The 21,812-nt window shown below is 38.0% G+C and overlaps 1 protein-coding gene across 4 annotated transcripts in view; it reads right to left on the reverse strand.

Moving 5' to 3' along the window:
* The window catches only part of KIAA0586 (KIAA0586 ortholog), a 63,118-nt gene that overhangs the window by 22,150 nt on the left and 19,156 nt on the right, over positions 1-21,812 (reverse strand). For 3 of the 4 annotated variants that reach the window (XM_021403226.1, XM_021403228.1, XM_021403225.1), the window contains 13 exons: positions 20,878-20,985; positions 19,532-19,612; positions 14,297-14,493; positions 13,975-14,093; positions 13,163-13,347; positions 12,559-12,718; positions 11,776-11,989; positions 11,013-11,254; positions 10,459-10,526; positions 9,569-9,703; positions 7,811-7,991; positions 5,648-5,787; positions 884-965 (listed from right to left, as the gene is read on the reverse strand). In XM_021403226.1, coding sequence (XP_021258901.1) covers positions 884-965; positions 5,648-5,787; positions 7,811-7,991; positions 9,569-9,703; positions 10,459-10,526; positions 11,013-11,254; positions 11,776-11,989; positions 12,559-12,718; positions 13,163-13,347; positions 13,975-14,093; positions 14,297-14,493; positions 19,532-19,612; positions 20,878-20,985 — 1,912 coding nt within the window. The remainder of the gene's footprint in view (positions 1-883; positions 966-5,647; positions 5,788-7,810; positions 7,992-9,568; positions 9,704-10,458; positions 10,527-11,012; positions 11,255-11,775; positions 11,990-12,558; positions 12,719-13,162; positions 13,348-13,974; positions 14,094-14,296; positions 14,494-19,531; positions 19,613-20,877; positions 20,986-21,812) is intronic. The other variant, XM_021403227.1, reaches the window with a different exon arrangement.

Genomic DNA, 21,812 nt, shown 5'->3' on the forward strand with positions numbered 1-21,812 from the left:
AAAAACTAAATGGAAGAAGTTCAATGATGTTACAAGGGCTTGCAGGAAGAATTTGTCTATACTAGGGTGGAGTAATTATAATTGCACATGCAGCAGACCTGCAGGTTTTTAGATTCCTGCTCTTAGCACTTAAGATTAAAATTGCTACATCTCAATTTACCTCCTCCACAAACTTATCATCTGCTAAAATAATTAAGTATTGCAGTAGTATGTACAGTTCATGTTATTCCAACACTGCCTTGAACTGCAGCAAGCGAGAAACGTTCTCATGTAATGTCATTAATACTTTTAACAAACACTGACAAATAATCTCTAGAAATAGAAGGGTTATGCACAGATTATAGCATCCCTCAGAAAACAGTCACTATCTGTTACACACTGCCTTGAAACCCATTTTAGATCAGGCCATTTTAACGCTGAAGATTTCTATTTTTTTCCACATTTGCATGACCCTAACGCTTTGCACTCTCTTTCAGTTTGCCTCTAGTACCCCTGCACTTTCTCACACACGTGAACTACTGCCATCTATCACTGCATTATGAGTACTTTGTTTGTTGAACAGCAATTAACGATTCAGTTGACGACATAATATGCACATTGTAAAGCTCTTGACAAATAAAAGTTTAAATAAATGCTTAATGTCAAGGATTCTGATGACATATATAGACAGATGCCTTTCCAAACTTTTCAGAGCACCCAGCAATTACCAAAACTGTGAATACGGATTTGCATACACCGTATAGAAACACTTAGAAATTTGGGAATTTCATAGCAATAAAAACAACGTTTAAAACATCAGATCTTCACTACTCATGAGTATACAACAACATTTAAAAGCGATGTGCCTGACTGAAAGAACAATGTTTCCTTACAGACAATTTACCTTCTTCTTGCAGCTCTTCAGATCTCCTCCTCACATGAACAACTCGGGGTCGCACAACTCGTGCATCTCCTTGGCTTTCTTCCTACATAACAGACGATAAAAATCATATTAGAAAACCAAGTTTTTTATTTAAAAGCCCAGTAAAATTATGCAGAGCTTCAAGGAGCATCCAAACCGGTTTTGAAAGATTCATTAGAGGTTATGCACTTGTTCTACTTCCTTTCAGCTTCAAAAGGATTCAGATCTGAATTAGCCGACTGCAACTCTAACTTCTCCGGAAAGATGATGGCAAGGTGCCATTCAGACCTGCAGACATAGGAGAGTCCTTTAACTCCTACTCAAAGAATGTGGCAGAAAGAACTTGGGATTTCTCTGGCTTTCTTCCATACCCAAGACTTCTCTATGGGTATTAACCTACTGGATAAAAAGGGAAAGTTGAAAGGGAAAAGAAAACTAAAGATTTCAGTGCCTGGCTGCAAAACACATGTCAAGTATAAAATATACTTCTCTGACAATGTTTTTAAAATTATTTCACTGTCTTCCTTACATTCTTTTGAGGATGTATGTCTGCAACAATGCCTGTGGGAAAACTGCAACAAACACTGCGTATGCCAAGAAGGAAAAATCACACTGCTCAAATACAATTGGTCCTTATGTGTATGGAACAGAAATTGTGTCCCAAAAACATTCCATTACACATACACAGGAAACATGAAAAGTGCAAAAAAAGTTGCCCTGATTTTGGCTGGGATAGAGTTCATTTTCTTTGCAGAGACTTGTATGAGGCTGTGAGACTTAGAATGGTGCACAGAGGCTTGGAAGACTTAAGCATTCTTTAGGACAGTCAAAATAGATTTCATCCGTTATTCTGTTGATATTATAGATGAATACGAGTTTTTAAATGAAGATTCTTAAAGAAGGATGAACATGAGAAAGATCGTAAGTTTCTGCATATTGGATTGAGCATTTAGATCCTTTGGATAGGACAGAATTGCTGTTTGACTTCCGAAAAGCAATGGCATGGGTATTATCTTGAAGACCTGATGATCAACTACTAATGATATTTTGCTCCCCAAAAGCTAAAAAGGAAGAAAAGGAAAGTATACTTCAGTTCTATAAGAGAAACCTTCCACAGTATAAGCCACAACAAGTGAGAGAGTCAGCCAAAAACACAGATCAAAATAAGAAAATATCTGTCTGGCAAACAATAAGCATGATGTCAACCATGTGATCAAGGCTTTCCACTTCTTTCAGCCAAAACCCATCTCCCATGATAAGGGGAATATCAGCAGTAACGATATTGGCTGTCATGTACTTAATGACCATCTAAGTCAGTGTTGCAGAAATCAGGAGGAACAAAAAGAAAAAGCCTTCGGTCACACTCTGTTCCTCACTGGCTGTATGAACACGTTTACATTCCCCAGTGAACAAAACTTGGAGAATCCTACATGGTGGATAGCACATCATCTCTGCAACAAGCACAAATGCGACCCCACCAGCACAGGGGTGAGCTGAAGTTAATAAAAATGAATATATGTGTGCCTGAGATCAAGCTAGCACCTCCTCAAGGCACTGTGTGCAGTTCAGTTTGGCATGAACTCAGGCACCTCTACAGACCATGACCTCCTCTGCTCACAGTTTAAGGCAGACATGGGAAGAAAACATGATTTTCTGAAAGCAGGAAGGTCTAGCTTAAAGTCTCATGGAAATGTAATTGAAGGCCACCAATGTCACAGAACATCAGATGTATATATTGAAATACACTCACAAGTGTCCATTTGAAGTGGGTTTGTTTTGGTTTAATGTTTGTTTTGTTTTAAAAAAAACTTTTAAATTGAACCGAGGTGCAAGTAGAAGTTGAGAGATAATAGATCTATAACCTACAATTATGAATGCCTGGAATGTAAAAAAACCTATTTATTCTGAATTACTAAAAACGAAAGCTAATGAGAATACCAAAGTGATAAGCCCACTCAAAACACGTAGCTTGTACAAAAAACATCTCTACTTATATAAAAACATCATGAAAGTATTTTGCAATTTACTTTCTAACAACAAACTGGGGACTTTGAATGATTTAGATTCATCATTTTTGAAATGTTTAGCCACACAAATATTATTTTCAATGCTCACATCCATCCCATGAGCACAAAATGATTTATCTAGAACAGGAGGAGCCCATTTTCATCTTAGTCATTCTGTTGCTTCTTAGAGTAAGAGTGTAGGGGTAAAGTGGCCGCAAACAGCAGTTAATTCCTGTAATGTTACAAAGGAATGGCCAGAAGGGGTCAAACTGAAGATGCATTTAGTCTGACATCCTGTTTAACAGTGGCTAAAAGCACATATAAATCTCACAAAAGTCCAGCACCAGAAATGGAGAAGCAGCCAAGGAATTGGGGAAGATAAGAAAATTCCTGTGTGACTTAAACCATTTATTTTGGAGTGACCACATAGATTTCACTCTTCATGACTGAAAGGCACTGCTGTCCCACATGAAAATAAAATGCTCTTTCTGTTGGTCAGAATCTGACCCAGACACCTGTGACAGGTAGCAAAGAAGTGGTTAGAGTATGGCAGCTCTATGCTGCTGCCCACAACCTTTCTGAAATGAAGATCCTATTCAGACAGATTACAAAAACAGCCCAAGCTTTGCCATAATAAATCCTAACATAGAGGAGGAACGTTCCAAGTTAAAATCAGAACAAAGCTCCACAGAACTCGAGGCCCAGCTGGATGCCACCTGAAATACGTATTTTCTCAAACCTCTAAGGAAACATTATGAAAAACCTAGTTTTGTTCCTAAACGGATCAGTCTTCTTGCTTCATACATAGTTAATACAGTTTTATTTCAAAGAAAGCAAACTGCTGCCTAGAGATGAAAAACAAACCTATTTCTTACAGGCAGGTGGCAAAGCAGATCCAGTCATAGATCAGAAGTCATCCCTAAGAGAAACCAGGCAAGAGGTTCATCACTGACACATGGTATATAGGTGATATTGAAACAAGCTTTTATACTACCTAGTATAGAGAAGGATGCACAAATCTAGTGGAAGTTCTCACAGAGCATGGTTTTGCTCCGTGCAGGGCAGATGTTTACTCAGGTTATCAATTCTAGGTGCCCACATCACAGAAAAGTTAAAAATATAGCCCATGAGAAAATGTGAGTTAAAGCCTTATATCAGGAACCCTCACATCTAGGAAGAGAATATTTTATTTGGGAGAGAACAACAAGACAAACAAAACCACACACACAAGCTCTGTGGATTTGTTTGCTTGGTTTGGAGGGAGGGTGAGTTTTATATGCCAGCAGACAAGACAAACCACAACACCCTAAGGGTTCAGATGCAAAACGAAGTTTCTAAAGATGAGATAATATACAAATGTAAGTACATTCTCTCTCTATGAAAGAGTCTAGGTCAGATCACCTTACATTTCTTGCATAGATGAGACTAAGCAACGTGTTCTAGAAACAGATATAGTGTTCAGAGTCATGGTTTCGTGGGGTTATTGGTGGTAGGTGGATGGTTGGGCTGGATGATCTTGTAGGTCTTTTCCAACCTAGCTAATTCTATGATTCTATGGGTCTTCTTACACATGGTACTTTACCATTTGACTGTAGCCAGGAAAACAAAAATCCATCATATCAGCTAATTCTTCAGTGCATGAGAAGTAGATATCACTGGCACCCTTATCTGGTACTAAAAAGAAGGAAGCATACGCCTTACACTCTCTGCCTGTTATTTTTGGCTAGCGAAGGGATAACAAGGATACAAACTGCACTCCAGCAGACATTGCTCCTTAACACAATCTAGTCTTGCCTGTGAATACTTATTCAAAAAGAAAAAAAATAATACGATCTCAAAGTGAAGATCATATACCATGTCAAATCCTCTTCGAAGATGCAGCATATCACATCAGATGACATATTTAAGAATTGCTTAGAAACCAACGGCACAATACAGAACAAGACTCAAAAATATAAAACCAGGGAGTGGTAAATGTAAGATACTTTTGGCTGCTTTAAGTATAGAATATCAGGGATGGACAGAATGCATCCATAAACATACCAACCATAATAAGTATATTATTACTTTTAAGCACACTTTGAAGCTTACTATATTAAAGAGCAATCTGCCACATTGTTTTTGGCTTTTGCCACGTGCTATTTAGATTTACATCTAGTTAGCAAGAAAACCATCATCTCTAGGTAACAGCTCATATTAATAAGTAGCGAAGGATTAACTCTATAGGTCTCGAGCAGAGATCAGAAGAATCTTTCTCTACCTTCCAGTATTGTAAAGCACATAATCATTACTGCCTTTCCAATGCTCCCCCTGCTATCACAGCCAAAGCTCCTGAAAAGCTGTCAATGGTTTACAATGAGAGGGACCAAACCTCTACTGTTACTTCCTTTCCTGTGTATTTCCCACATTATTTTTCTGTATTTGAAGTCATGTGCCATTGGAATACCCCATCTTAACTGAGTTTGTACACTATTAGGTCCTGTGAGACTTGAGAAGCACAGAGGAGGCAAGGAAAAGGTCTGAGCCTAACAGAAAGCAAATTGTTGGATTCTGACGCAGTAAAAACCACAGAATCATTTTTTATTACACACGTGTACTTTTGACTTCAGCTTCTCAGCTGAATGTGTCACTTGAAACACATCAGTTCTGTGACAGTCTTCACATTAAACACGAAAATTTATTTTCCTAGGCTCCATTTTGCACTTTCTGACCAGTGATAGAAAAGATTCCTTGAGTTTACCTGAGAGGGACCCTTCGAGAGAGATGTCACTCTGCAGCTTGGTTGGGTTGCTTGCAGAACAGGATTTGAAATGGGTTGTGATTCCAGTTCAGCCACAAGCATTGGACCGTGACTTGTATCAGCATCTCCAAGAACTTCTGCTGAGGGAGAAAAATAAAGAGAAAAAAAAAAAGTTAGAGTTCTAACATGGCCATAACCATGATATGCTCAATGAACTTTACCACACGTATGGGGAAGAGAGTGTAAAGGTGTCTTTGTGAAAATGTTTCACTGTTCTTTGTGAATGAAAAGAAACCTGTATATACTACTCTACCTTCAATTGATAATTTGCTGTATAATCCATTACCATTTTTTTTGACATTAAGTTACCATAATAAAAAAAGTCATAAAATTGAAGATAACCACACACACACACACAATCCCCAGCATTCCTGCAAGATGTATCAGCAAGTGATTCATTCTGACAGAGAAATCCACTTAAAGGTTACGTGTACAGAGACACCAGTGAAAAACATGAACTTTTATACCCACTGGTAATAACAATTATGTTTAGGGATAAAATGAAGTAATTCTGAAATGAAATGTTGGACTCTCATTGTAATTGTTATGGCTGTCGAGATCTAAGACTTAGTCATGACTTGTGTTAGACTGAAGGACGTGGAATCTTACAAACCAGAGGGCAGATGTAAAAGATTTGGAAGAACAGTGGAAATAATCACAGATCTTTCCCTTCCCCCATTAAGAACTGATTATTTCTTGTGCAGCATTGACTTTAAACACAATTTTACAGGATAGACAATGGGCATGCTGAACTAAATTACATAGCTACTAAAAAAACACAAAAACATGTTGAGTAATATAAACATGTTATACCAGATGGAGCTAAGAACAAACCAGAGAAGAAAGAAATATCCCCAATTGTCAGGAGTCTGTTGGCATCTGCCAGCTATCCATACAATCCTAAGCACCATCAGAGAATCACAGCAGGCTGATTTTGATCACAGATGTATTGCCACATCACAGTGCTCTCAATGATGACTGTACTCTACCCAGTATTAAACAGGCGACTTGGAGAAAGGGATGGTAGCGTCACCTCGTCTTTTTCCAGGGAGTCCTGTGTAGTAAATGTCCAAAGAGCACTCAGCAAGCTACTTTCAAGTAAAAGTTTGGCAGTGTATAACATTCCAGGATATAGTTTCAAGGCTGACAGTGATGTAGCTGGCCCCAAATATCAGCTAACGGCTAGCCTAATTCTCTGTATAAACAGATAAAATGTGAATCCATTCAGTGCTACACAAATACTCTTACTGCTCTGAGATCATTTTTGCCACGTGCTCAACACATTCAATTTCAATCAATTTCCTACTGGTTAAGGGTTAATAATGTGAGATACACTTCTCTTGTCAAATTCACAGATGTGGAAATTAAAGGAGAAGAAAAACAACTGTTTTCAGGTATTTTCAGATAACAGTGCAGAATCTGGGATAGAAAGATAAAGGAGAGGAAGGATGAACCACTGCTTATTAGCACTAGTTTCAACTGAAAATAAATGAATTAATTTCCCTGCTTTATCACAGCAAAGTATCTCCATGCTGCCTTGAACAATCCACTACGTCTGCTTCAGTCACCCATCTGGGAAAAAAAGGATTTCTATACTGTAATAGAAACACTACACATTTAAAATATATTACAGGTTATGAGACACTGCAATATCAGCCTGATGGTGTGATAAAAGCAGTGAGGAGGAGTGTTATGTAACAGGACAGAGAAAAATCGCTTGACCTGCCAGTGTTAATACCTACCCTATGGAAAGCAACTTCAAGAATGCTCAAATTAAGTGCTTTTGAGATCTGAATTTGACTTCAGAGAATAAAATAGGTATTTTGCTAGTCAACCTTTTTCATAGGCAAGTAAATACATAGCGTGATATTTCTTTCAAATTGAAGACTAGTACAGATTGAGAAGAATGAAGACATCTGTATTTAAACCAATCCAATTCTCTGAATGAAAATGCTAGTCCACTCCCCACAGCAATTGCTGTTAAGTTTTTAATACTGTATTTTGAGCACGCTCTCTAGAATTACTTCAGACGCTATTACAGAAATTTTCAGACCTCAGAATCCAAGTAAATACCTCAGAGAATAAATAACAGTCAAATTGTACCTGCAGTCTGGGTAAGCTGCCCTGGTGATGGAGAACGGGAACCCTGGCACAGTCTGTCCTCAGAATTTCGAGCAGTTGCATGGTCCATATCTACTGGGTGTCCCATTAGGATTCTCTCTGCTGCTCTGGTCAGCCGAGGTCTTTGACCTTCACTGAGCTCCCCAGCACTACTGTCAGAATCCTACACAGAACAGGAACATCAGAAGAGCAGGTTTAAAATCTGCATTCACCCTTAAAGCACACAAACTCAAGTCTCAACTAGCAATGAAGAAATACAGCTAAAACTATCATCTGATTGGATCTGAAAACAAGATTTACATTGATCACTACTCAACTGAAAATAACCACAGGCAAAGAACGTGGCTTATTTTGTTAGCTGTGTCCCAGCATGACAAGAACCTCAGCTACATTTTGGCACAGAAGTCTTCAACATTACAGATATGTCCATAGTTAACTGTCAGATCTCACAACACTGGAAGCACCTAAAAGCTATTGCATGTTAGATAAAAAGTTTAATTTTTAAATAGGTTTGGATGGCATGTAAAATACAGGCGGTTCTCTGGTTTCTGACTTGCACGACTGCAGAGAAAAAACAGTTAGCTTATATGCAGTGGAACAAACAGGCTGAATATACATACACACACATGCACAGACTCATTTTAAGGCAATACTTGCAACAGCAACGAGAAAATTCTTCTCTAATACACAGGGAGGTATGTATGCTTGCACCCTGCTTGCCAGAATCTGCAAAGAAATTTCTTAGCTTCTTGTGTGGACAGACTGAGCAGCCTGTAACTATGGGAAAGCCAGCACGCAAATTAGAGGTGCATTTTTAATTGGCAGAGCTGATGAGAAAATGTCATTGCAATTAGTCAGACTCAGAGCTGACACTGTAGAAAAGCATTCTTTAAGTTCATCCCCAGAGTTCATTGAACAAAAAAAAGACAGACAGAGGAACAGTTCCAGAGGTGAGTGAAGTTAGGAATTATTTAGACTAAACTGACCAAGATAGAGGGAAGACACTGCATATGCATCACTAAAATAAAAAAGAAAGATCTGTCCTAAACGAAGGTGTTCATCAGCTATGTTGCCACATTCAAAGTTCACTTCCTTTAAACATTCCTTCAGCTAGGACAGTCAGAATAGAGACTCAATCCAAAGTACTATTTTCCATATAGAAAATGCCTAGATGTGTTACAACAAATGACTTCTGCTCTTTGCGATGCAGTTATCTTTTTCTGTTAGTCCGCTTTTTCTGCCAAGCAAATATGAATATGTTGAGGTTTTGTTACAAGATCAGTATCAACAACGTGTGCAAAAGTGCATGAAAACATTTGCTGACATTCTTCATGGCAGCCACTTGCATGTTTTAGGCAGGTACGAGCAATGAACCTGTAATGCTAAACATTCCAGCTACATTGCTGAAGTGACAGAAGAATTCCCTGATGTTCAAAAGGACAAATCTGATGCACTGAAACTGTCAAATACGCACCTTGCTAATTAGGTATGTGTGGAAACTGCACAGCTAGCTTATAAAGACAAGTAACCTTCAGTGGTTTTAGAAGTTTTACATGAAAACAGAGACTGAAGTGAAGTGGGATCACTTCCAGCAAGGATCAAAGTGTATGAACTTGTTCTGTAGCCAACAGTAAGGATAAGCTTGAGATTTTGTAAGCTTGAAATTATATTTACTTTTGAGGATGCAAGTATCCCTTCAAAACTCACATGCTTGCTGCAAGGAGAAGGACAGTAAGTTACCTCCAAATGGAACCATCCCTCTTGTACAGCAACAGGTGCTTGATTTAATTTGGCTAAAAGAGCCAGTACAGGATCCCTGTGATAGCCTTTATGGCTGCTTCTCACCACCTGCCCTTCACTGGGAGGATCATAATCCTAAAACAAAGGAACAAAATCCACATAATACATGATCCAAAACTATTTTGGATTTTGTGAATCTGCATCATTGTTACTCAAGTTCCCAATTAAGCTTCTTTTCTTTTACAAAGGAAGTTATCACAGTCTCCATGTTCAGAACTTTTGTCCGAAAATAATTGACACACTGCTTTCTCCTTTTTTTACTCATAGACATGCACAGTCTCTGAAAAAACTTGATGCATATGACTGGCATACTTTGAGAAGCATGCCAGTTTTCAAGTCCAGAGAACAGTCAAGGAAGTGGAGAATACCTTGACTTCAGAAGCTTCCATGTCAGAAAAAAAACCACTACTGATGCTTTAAGCAGCTTTAACTAATTCCAGTCTCAATTAACCTACTTTAATAAACTAAGCACACAAGCAATTAAGAGATAGCTCAAAGCTAAAACAGCTTAGAGCATGGCAATGTTCTACTCTGTTTAAGATGTCTTAAAGTTAAAAAAGAAGTGAAAATGCATATTAGCTATCTCTCACCTACTGGCAGGAGGTATATAAACTGTATTTTAGTTTTAATTTATTTTTGATATAAATTAGCTTGTACAATGTGCTTTTTTCTTAGGAGCTTCAAAATTCCAAGCATATTTGTAGAATACAGTTTAAAAAATGTAAATTTTAAAACGCTATAAGTGAAAACGCTTGAAGACATCCAATTTACCATTCTGCTCAAGGCAGATTATCACTCCAAATCAGCTTCCTTGCTAAACATTTCCTTACCATTTCATTGGCATCCCGTAAAGTACTCGTTAAGCTTTCAGTGAGGTTTGGAAAAGACAGTCCTCCTTCTGTTAAGGTTAAAAAAAATATTTTAAGTTACAAATACTAACAAGCATACCAATTGCATGAAAGCTGGGGCCACGTTCTTCAATAATTGCAACACCGTGCTGCAGTAAATTTGGAAATTCCCACTACTGGATGTGTAGCATGAAACAGATACCCAGCTTCCAGGAAATCACTCTTACACTTTCAATAAAAACTTAGGACCACACTGGACTTGTGCAAGACGGTCCAAATTATTTTCCAAGCTGATTTTATGACTGAATAGCAGATTTTTTTTTTAATTATTATTAAGTAGATTCATTTCATGACTAGAAAAAGAGCAGGGATGTCTATTAAATAAATCCATAAGCATGAAGTGAAATTTAAAGGTCAGGCTCACGGTTTTGTCTGACAGAGTATGAAATGTAATTTCAGTTGACTGGAAGGGAATTCCATAAGGGAAAAAGAAAATATCCAAACTCTAATTTCCACAGGTTTGTTTCATTAGTTACCTCTTGCAGCCAGCAGCTGGCCACAGCTGAAGAGAACCTCCCCTTCTGAGATGGGTCTGTCTGCAGTTTCTGTTTCTGTGGGGGTAAGACTGCTTTCCTGTGTGGACTGCTCAGAACTGTCTGTAGGTGCAGCTGATGGGACCTGTGGTTCACAAGGAAGTGCCTGAAAGGGCCTTGGTGATGACTGCCAAGATGGTAAAATCAAGACCTCTGGTTCCTCATCGTTAGCCACTGACATCTCCCTAAAATGTAAGAAGATGCTCTGTGAATACACCAAAATGCATTGAAAAGTATAAACTAAAGTCTTAAATCAATGCTGAAATGAATTTACAAGTAATTTTTCAAGTGAAAGTACAGCATTTTACTGATTAGTCCAAGAATCAACATACCTAAGTAACATTAATGACATACCTAAATCACATTAATGAATTTCTAGCTGTTAATAAAAATGACCACACGTATTCTCACTGAGACAAAGAAAAAATAAAATGCTAATAATACAATATTTCACTGTCACTACAGTCAGTTACACTATCAGTTTCACGTTTGGTGTGACAACAAATAAGGACATAGTAATTCTGAGGAATGTCCGTATTTCACACTTTCCCTCAAAATATGTCATTTTTTCTGAATTCAGAAAAAAAGAATCCTGATTTATTTCAGTACCTCCAGGCATGTACTTGAAGCAGATCTCTCTACTGACTTCCTGGGGACATATTTATTTATAAAGAATTGAGAAAACCACATAGCCTGTTAAACTCACACAGCTTTGGGATTGAATGATCCTTCAGCTAAAGGACTGGGTTTCTCCTCTTCCAGAGGGAGTTCTGCATCATCCCATGGGTTTGGAGGTGCTGGATTTCCCATTGTTGCAGCTTCAGAGGCAGGAGGGCTTGGTGTGATCATTTTAGGAGGTGTACTAATAGGGGTAATCACAGGTGTGCCAACATGACTAACAGCAGCTGGAATATCAGATCCTGCAGGTGTGAAGGCAAATTTCAGATCAGATAAGAAAACAGGAAGACAGGCAGCTACTCAGTTCCCAGTAAGCACTTGTAATGTTTGTGATACCTTTCTGGTAGTCATGATAAGACTAGGTGAAGACTGGTCTCTTTTAAGGACATTTTTGGCATGTGAAGGAGCTAGAATAAAATCTCAATTCCTTACTTCATTCAGTAAGGGAGACTACTCTGCATTTTAAAAACGATGCTGCTTTACCTGGGGAGTGTAAATTTGGTTCAGTTAACACTAGGAACACAGGAAAGAGCAAAAGACAGTTACTTTTCTGATGTGAAAAGTGGAAGAGCAAGGAGGGATGGAAATCACACAGACCGTAGCAACGTGCATTAAGAAAACAGAAGTTAGCAGATAGATGTTTGCTTTTTTATACAAATTAGCTCATAACTCTTGTATTACATGAGTCCTCACTTGAATCATAGCCTCAAGAATGCTTATCCTGAGATAACACGTCTTTGAAGAAGAAAATTAAAGACAGCAGATGAAAGCATATTTGTTCCCTCTAAAGTTCAATTATTATTTTCACTACCTGCTCCTTTTATTTTTTCTTGTTCACGAGCATCCCCGCTCAGTTCTGTGATAGATGGAGAAGACACCGGAGTTTTGACTGGAGGCAATTCTTTTTCTGAAGGTGGTGTTTGTGGTGGTGTGGCCTGAGGTGTTGGCAACGGAGTAGGCACAAGAGACTCCTGAGGAAAAGAATTGTAACCACAGTTCTTATCTCGATGCAAAACTTCTATCTTCCAGAGTTAGGGCTGAGAGGCGGGGAAGAGAGGGGTTATTGCAAAACAGGAAAAAAAACCCACAACAAAAGCCATCTTTGGATGACACAAAATTCAGTTCTTTCCCTTAGAAACGAGCTCCGTGCTCAGCCTTGAAATAAATAAATACATGGATAAATATAGCATGCTGCCTAGAGCACAAAGAAACTATTAAGAAAATCACGTGAGATAGGTTTTATCTTGTTTCTTGTTGGGGTATAATAAAGAATAGTAAAAAAATGAAGACCGTGTACATTCAATTCTTCAGTCTTTTTCTGACATCTTTGCCTTGCACATATTTGAACCACCATGCTACCAAGAAATCATCCCTTAGAGCTTCATTACGAAAGCTTAAATAAAACAGACTCTTACCATCCCAGCTGTTGTACTTGGAAGAACATTTGCAGCAGGAACTGCTTCCTGAGCCTGCCTGTTACCCAGCATGGTTGCAATTGTCTCGCTGAGCACTTCGTTGACTAGATGACTAATCATTTCTGAGTCCACTGGTACACCAGCATCAATAAAGAGCTGAAATCCTCCCCCACCTGCAGCTTCAACTGAAAATGAAGGAACACAAAGCACGTATCCAGGCCTCGGTTCTTAAACACATGTACTGCACTGCAGCTGTGCATTTTACCCTCAATGAACATCTTCACATTCCTTTGCAGAAAGTGATTTTTGTAGTTTATATCCCAAGAATATGTATATATACAAAGAATAAATGATCCTATGAAAGAACACAGATAAGCAATTCCAGATCACAAAAGAGGACAGTGAAGTTCAGTGACATCACAGGAGAAATGTATTTCTCTCCCATTCTCACAGATTTATAAGGGAATTCATTTTTTTACATATCTATTAACAAAAGATAAGCAAATAACCATTACAACCTTAGCAAAATGCCACGTGCATCCAAAATTTCATTTAGATGGCCAATAACAAAATTTGATTTGCACAATGGTGCCTTTAATGCATTCTTTGTCTTTTTTTTATTATTTATTTCAACGATCTTGTAATGTCTGCTCAGTCTCAGCATAAATTAAAGCATGCACTTTAGCGTGTTATAGTTTCACTGGTTCAGCATTATATGCTCTTAGGCACAGCCAACAGCTTTCTACACAACTTGTTAAAATTAGGCAATATTTGAAACAACCTATCTGCTGAAAACAGCATCATCTACTTACCAATGTCAGAGGCTACAGTCTCACTGTCTTCTCCCTCTGATGTGCTAACAGTGGGTACAGTTTCTCTCTGAACTGGGTACATCTGGCTGATAATTTTTGCCATTATTTCTTGTTCCACCCTAGCAAAAGAGAATGTGTGCAGCTATCAGTAAGCATCAAGACACCTAGAAGTGTACAAAGGATCATTCTTGACACAAAATGTACGGAAGTTCAAAGGAAAAGAGCAGAAGGGAGGAGAGGGGAGATGAAGAGAGGAAAGGTCTTCAGATTCATTCCTTGTTTCATGTACATTCTCCTGATATTTTGTTACATCTCAACTCACCAATTTATCAGTCTGTTTTCTACAGTTTCTCTCCTTTCAATCAATTCATCCAAAACATCAGAAGACTGCTGAGGAGCAGAAGCCACTGGAGGAAATGAAGGACCATTGTATGTTGGTACAGCAACTTTAAAGTGTCCATTAATCTCTAGAAGAGGCTCAGTAAATTCTGGAATTTCATCCCTCTCCTCTTCCTGATCCTAATAAATAATTGGTAAATTAAGTTATAGTGCATTTTTGGAAAACAATGCAACTGAGGTAACTGATAGATGTTTTAATTCTAGAAATGGCTACGTCACATCAGGGCACAGAAGCCACATTTTCATTTCTTATTATGTGGTAGCTAACTGACACAATTCTAAACCTAGCAAACCATAAATTTGCAGAGGAATAAGGGTAGAAGAATGGCTGGGTAAAACATAACTTGACTTATATTACTTGCACAGGGCAGGGAGCCAATGGTAATTCTACTACATGAGACATTTACTTGTGACATAACTCTGGTTTCCTTAAATATATACTCAAGAAATACATCTTTAAAAAAAAAAAAAAAAGTTTAAGAAACTTTTCACATTCATTTGCTGGTTCAGTGGATTTTTTTTTTTGCTTTTGTTTTTTGTTCCTTTCCTTTTAAAAATTAAAATTTTATTTTAAAAAGCAAGCTGGTTGAAATACACATTCCCAGAAGCGTGTAAGATGAGTGTCAGTCCAAACTCTAATAAGGTTGCCATAACCGAAGCCCAGATGTTAATAATAATGTTAATAATTTACACAGATGTTACATGTACATTTACACTTCAGCTAACTTTGCTGAAAAGTTGGAAGCCATTTTTGGACAGTCAGTTTTGTAAAAGATACCCTGAGAGACACTTTGAATTGAATCTTAATGCACTATTTCTGGAAGTTCTGTAAGTTACTCCGTGTGCTTTACAATGTTTGTTTCTGAAGATGTCACCCTCCTTTTTCCTCCTGCACGCTTGGACAGCATTTAGGACGAGAGGTCATGGCCTTAAGTTGCACCAGGGAAGGTTCAGGTTGGATTTTAGGAAACATTTCTTCACAGAAAGAGTGGGGATGCACTGGCACAGGCTGCCCAGGGAGTGGTGGGGTCACTGTCCCTGGAGGTGCTCAAGAACGAAGGAGATGTGGCACTGAGGGATGTGGTTTAGTGGGTATTTTGGTGATGGGTTGAAGGTTGGACTGATGATCTTAGAGGTCTTTTCCAACCTTAATGATTCTATGACTCTGTAAGTCCCAAAAAGCACCAACCCACCATATTGTAGCAAATGCTTCCTGATTGACGAGAACCTGCATCCTTCCCTCAAAATTAAAACCATCTCAGAAGTAACATAACTCTAAGGAAATTGGACATACTGAAAAAAGATGAAGAGCTGAGCCCTAAATTACTGGTGAGAACCACATGATGTTGCATAAAAAAAGGTAGCTCAATGTAAATCTACATTGAGTAAGAATGATCTCCAACACAGTGAAAGGAGAAAAAGGTTATTTTGCTTTTTTATTAATTTATTTTTAACTTCCCCCCCAAAAAAAACAAATTTATATTTCTGTGAATGACAGAAAGGAGAGAAGAAGAAAAAAGATAGTAACTTTCCTCTTTCCTTCCTCATCCCAGCAATGAAATGCTTCTATTCTACTGAATATACTATGAAACTGAGAAGTCGGATAGATCCATGATGCATATTACAACAGAAAGCTACTGGAGAGCTTCTGCAGCTTTAAATGGAAATATGTTTTTCCGAAGAGAAGCTGTACCCTACAAAGCAGGCAAAAGAGAATACGTGTATTTGGGGAAGCACAAAGAAAGATCCCACAATTTTCTGCATTCGTTCAGAAATAAGATGGTGAAGTGAAACTCAAAATGGCACCGGATGACTTCCAAGCTGATAAGCAGCGCGTTCTGCTAGGATCGAGGTATTCATAACCATAATTCATTCTGACAGCAAACATAAAGATGTCTTTACCCAGTGTGTCATTATGCATTTTCTTCTGACTGCATTACTCCATACATTTTCTTTGATGTTGCCTATTTAATAAAATCTTTTTCTGAAAGTATGCAAGATGCAAACATCTGGATTAAATAAACCAAGTGCATACAATAAATCCTGCATATAATTAGTAACTTCTGACAAGCTTGCAGAGTTTTCCTGCATTTCTAAATTACATGCACAAAACGTGTTACAGTTAAGAGTGCACAAATCCAAAAGACAGTTATACTCATTTTGGAGTGATATATTTTCTCTCCTGAACTTAAAAAAAAAAAAGAGAATATACAGTGTTTAATTAAACAGATTGAACTTGCACATATATCACTCTGTAGACTGATCCTGAATAATCTGCACTCAGGTCTGCACTTTAACTTCCTGGAAACCGTTAAAAAATATTTATCACAACGCCCCATCAAAATATGGCATAAATTAGGAAGTCGTTCAGATACGATTGGAATATTAATCACAGCACTTTCTGACAAACTGTCAAGCTCATCTTCCACTTCCCAAATTACAACCAGATGATTAACTTTCTTCTGAATGATTAGGTAACGCATAGCCTCTTATTAAAGAGATCCAAAACTTAGTTGTGGATTTCTGCAGCTCTCACAACAAGGGCAGATTGTATTGCAGGTGCCACCTGTGTAGTTGTGCCTGAAGAATCATACGTGTAAAAGAATCACAGTTACACAGTCTCAGAAAGCACCCATCAAAAAAAAAAAACAGTTGGGGCAAATGTGTTTACTCTGATCTCTGCATGTCATACATTTCGGGGCACTATTCAAAATGGAAGCAAAAATGTTTAGAAACAAGTCTCCACCTTGGAACTTAGGCAGGTTTAGAAAAAGCAAGAAGCCTGCCTGATCTTAGAGACTTGCAAATCTGTTGAAGGCGTTGCTGGATGTGGCTGCTCAGGAACTGGAGACAAGATTCAATAAAACTGAGAGTCCATTTGGGGCTCGTGTTAACCGAGCATGATTCTCACTCCAGAGTAAGACAGGGTTCATGAGAGGGGTGGCATTATCAAATCTCATCTGTCAGACAGTCCGATGAACTCATGCAGCTAAAGCCACTGATCAAAAATAAAGAAGCGTGTAAATCAAAGCTGTAACAACCTTTTCTGATTTATTCCATAGGTGAATTTTCTTGTTGTGAAATAAGAGGACCTAACACAACTGCTTTGGAAGACAGAACTTTGGGTCTTTAGACACAGATGGCAGAACAACATGTGTCCATCACCCCTGCCTGTGGCAAGGCTTGCATGTTACAAGTTGTTACGTATACATACACATGTACACAGACACCTCTATCTGTACATACAGACTCACAAATACTCGTACACTGCAGATTTCCATTCTGAGCTGCCAGAGAGTGGAAAACGATCAGCCTACTGGTGCTGGATGCTGATACTTGCAGCCACATACACACACACTGCATACCTCTGTTTGTGCCTGCACCTATTGGCAACCACATGCTCAGCCTCCCTACTGGCTGCACCTGGGAACAGGCAGCTGTGGCAGCTCTGCTTCTCTCAGCCTGCCAAGTTTGCCAGCCCCTAACAGGCAGCATTTCAGCTCCTGAATGTTTACCTTCTGGCTGGAAAGGTAAAGCAAATCCTGAGAAAAGGAAATGTCAGAGCCAAGGTCCTGAAGCTTTTGTGCAACATCCATCAGGGGAGGAAAAAAAAAAAAAAAAAGCAGCAGCTATTTCACAAAAATACTTACCCTCTTCAGTTTAATAGCATTAAGTTTCCATAAAAAAGGAGGGTGTGGGGGGCAGGCAACACTAAGTTATTTTCCTGTATAGCATTTTATGCATATTCTTTCATGCATCTGAAGCAAAGTTACTGTTATAACAGAGTCTTTCTTTTGATGTTTTCAGTATTCCTGCCACTCCAGAGGCTGATTTTATGCTTCTACATTTTGTTTGCCTTGCACATTTTTAAGAACATTGTCTGCATAGTCAGAGGCCAAACATATGTTTCACTTGGAACGTTTTTTGGTATTGTGGTTAAAATATATTTCACTGGCAAAAATAAATGATAAAAGCAATCCAGAAGAAAAATGAGAAAAGATGAAGAACTGTTACTCGTGTCAAAAATGTTATGTCGTGGGACTTCTTTTGTTAGTTTATCAACTGATTTCTTAAATAGCTTTCCTACTTATTTTTATAAGATAAAGCTTTTCTCTGCAAAGAGAATAAAGCTTTCCAAATAGATTTAATTCCTCCCCACCAATAACATCAGGTAGTTTGGGAACCAAAATAATAAATAAACCATTTCCCCACTTTTATTAGGTAAATCACACCTTAAAAAAAAAAAAAAAAGAAAACCATCACAAAAAAATGCCACACAAAACAGCTGGGGGAGATCTTGAGGAAAAAACATTTCAGGAGAATACTAGCAAATTACAGCATTTTTGTGCTCCTAACTTTTACTGATTCTTAAATGCAGCAGGAGGTAGAAGCTGCCATCTCCATAGAGGCAAGATACTACACAGCACGCAGGTGGCAGCACCTTGCTTCCTTCAGAGGCAGCCCTTCCCAGCTACCATTGAGTTTCTGCTCGTGCTCTTCATCTGGAGAAGTGAAATACAGCCTGGTTCACCAAAGTTGAACTGGGGGTGTTTGCCAGCCCCTACTCTAACTGACAGGCAAGATCAGCAAAGTGCCTGCTACCTAAAGAGATTACATGGTAAGAGAGCATCTCCAATAAACCCATGCCATTAAATTGAAGAAACATCAATGCTGTTAAACAGGCACAGCTGCACAAACAAGACACATCATCCAGCACATCTTGTCACCTCTGAGCGGGCTCCATTAGGTAAGTAGTACATGTTGTCTTTTTTTTTTATTCTTCTTTTTAAGTTAAAATAATTTCTAAAGTAACTGAAGCATTTTAGGACCTCATAAACAAGAGTCTCCCATACGCATTACGTTTAGATTTCACAATTTTAAGCTGTAAGTGCTAAGAGAACTACTTTTATTTCTACTGGATTGTAATATATCCAAATAAAACCTAATTTTAATTTGTTACTGTAATTTTTCAAAGGTCCTTTGCTAATGCACAGTAATTTGTAACACTGCTTTAGTACTTTGAACAGTTTGATATTACAGTGTGTTTTTTTTTAAAAAGTTGCTCATAAAGTAAACAAATTTTCTACATTTCCTTTCCCACTGTGACAGAGTAATAGAAATCAAACACAAAAACATTAAGGAAATGACATATAATTACCTGCGTGACATCAGTAACATCAATGAAATTAGTTCCTGGAAACTTTATGTCTTCTTCCTCGCTTTGTAGATCTTCTGGAGCCTATTTGTAAAGACACATGGTCATTATTAGATCTCTCATGTTGGAGGTGCGGAAAAAAACGCATCAGCAGAAAAACTCCATGCCAAGGATGCAGTCATATCATCACTCTTGTCAACAGCCTGAATCCAAGACAAGAGATTTACCTATCCTGAAAGTGAGGGGAAATTTCTCTGCTTGGCACAAAAAGAGCTTATTAAAACTCCTCATTGTATATCAACAGTTAAAACTTGCTGTTACTGAATCTAATGGAGTATCTCATTGTCAAGAGTTCCAGGGCAATACTTATAACTCCTATTAAAAAAATATATCAGTAAGACAAACTATTGCAAAAAAAAAAAAAAAACAAAAACAAAAAACACCAAAAAAAACAACAGTACACAAGAGTCTGAAAGTATTTAAGCAATTTACTAATGTGCAATTTCTACACAGTTACTTAAAGACATTACTTATAAATAATGGTTGCTATTTGAGTCACTGGTCTCTGTCTTATTCATTGATTCTCTTGACCACTGCCAGACCAAAGCCAGAATGGCAGCTAAGATACAGGGGAAACAGAAGGTACAATAACCAAACAAAAATAATCACTGCATCTCTGTGCCCTATTCAGTCCATGCTGTCCAAACTGTGCAATGCGCAGGACAGAAGTCCACTGGAAAACAACATGCCACCCTGAAAACAGGTGACCTACTTTACAAACTTATCTTGCAGTACACAGCAGGAAACATTTTATTTGTACAAAAGCTTTCATTACTGCTTAGATTATATTAAAAAAAACAACACTTCTGAAAAGGTACATGGAAGGAGAAGAGAGGGGACCAACTCCATGGCTTAGCTATCTTGTGTCACCTATCTACACACAGCAGGCTACCAATGACAGGCTACATGTGCGTGTCACTAGTGTCTATAATATGGTCAAAGAACAGATAGGGGAATTAAGAACATCCTCAGTCTTCATGACAAAATACTGAAGCCAGTACAGGGCAGACATTTCATGGGCCAATAAGGGATTACAGCACTTAACGCGGCATAATTTTTCACTGTGGTGATTATTTAATCTTGGAAGTAGTGTCTTGATGTCATTTTTCATACTCTTAAATAAATCCCTCACAGTAAATTGTTCAAAGTAACTACACCATTTCTCCTGGAGCTGTCTAATTTCTCTAACTAAAACAAAATAATGAGGTAATGTGGCAGTAATTTAACAAAACCGACTGTCTTCCCTTTTTTATAAAACTGAATTCACGCACATTTAGACCAATCAATACCTGTATCACAGCATCAGCAGGACAAAGTGCAGGTTCGGGTTCTGGGAGTACATGGTTTACACTCACACTGCCACTTGAAATACTGTCAATATCGACATTTGGTAACACCTAGGAAAGAACAAATAACCAGTCTGAAAATCTATGTATTAGCTCAGCTGCTGTTGTTGAACTGTTTATATTCTATCTTCCAGCTGCTACTCAGTCATGAAATATTATCCTTTTTTTTCTTCTGCTACTTGATTTCTCCTGTTCTCTAATTCCCTGAACTTTGTCTTGCATGTGATGAAAGGTGAACAGGCCCGTAACTATTTATGTAGCACACGAGTGTTTGACATGCAATTCATTTCAGTTGGCCTACAAGCCACCGTGTAAGGCTGATTATTGGCTTCATGTTGTCATATATCTGGTAAGGTGAAAGCTATGTGGGTAGAATCCAGTGATATGGAAGGGAACAAAGTACAAACTCAACCTGTATTTAACTTCAAGATCCATGAATCATTCATATTTGAAAGGTGCATGTAGGAGTGTGTATATTCTTGACAATTTGAATCCAAGATACTGAATAAGTAAGAAACATTAACTTCTTTGACAACAGACTCATATGAAAATAAGAAAAGGCTAGGCAAGGACTTCAACGATTGATTAATAAGGAGTGAAATTCTTGGGTTGAATATCGTGCTTGAAAGAGAAATCTAAAAGGCCAAATCATTCACCTCAAGAAACTGACATCTAGATTAATACTTTTTTTTACCCCAAGTTTCTTCTGGCTCAAAAGTCTCATGAAAAAAAAAAAAGTGAAACACTGTATGGCATAGGACTGTTTTACAAACACCTTACATAGCTGACCTACAGAAAAAAATAATTGCTCTGTTTGGATTAAATAATTGTTAAGTTGGGATGCTTTCCTGGTCCCTCCATTCTAAATGTTTCTAATG

The sequence above is a fragment of the Numida meleagris genome, chromosome 6 (assembly GCF_002078875.1).
Source record: "Numida meleagris isolate 19003 breed g44 Domestic line chromosome 6, NumMel1.0, whole genome shotgun sequence".
NCBI classification, from domain to species: Eukaryota; Metazoa; Chordata; class Aves; order Galliformes; family Numididae; genus Numida; species Numida meleagris.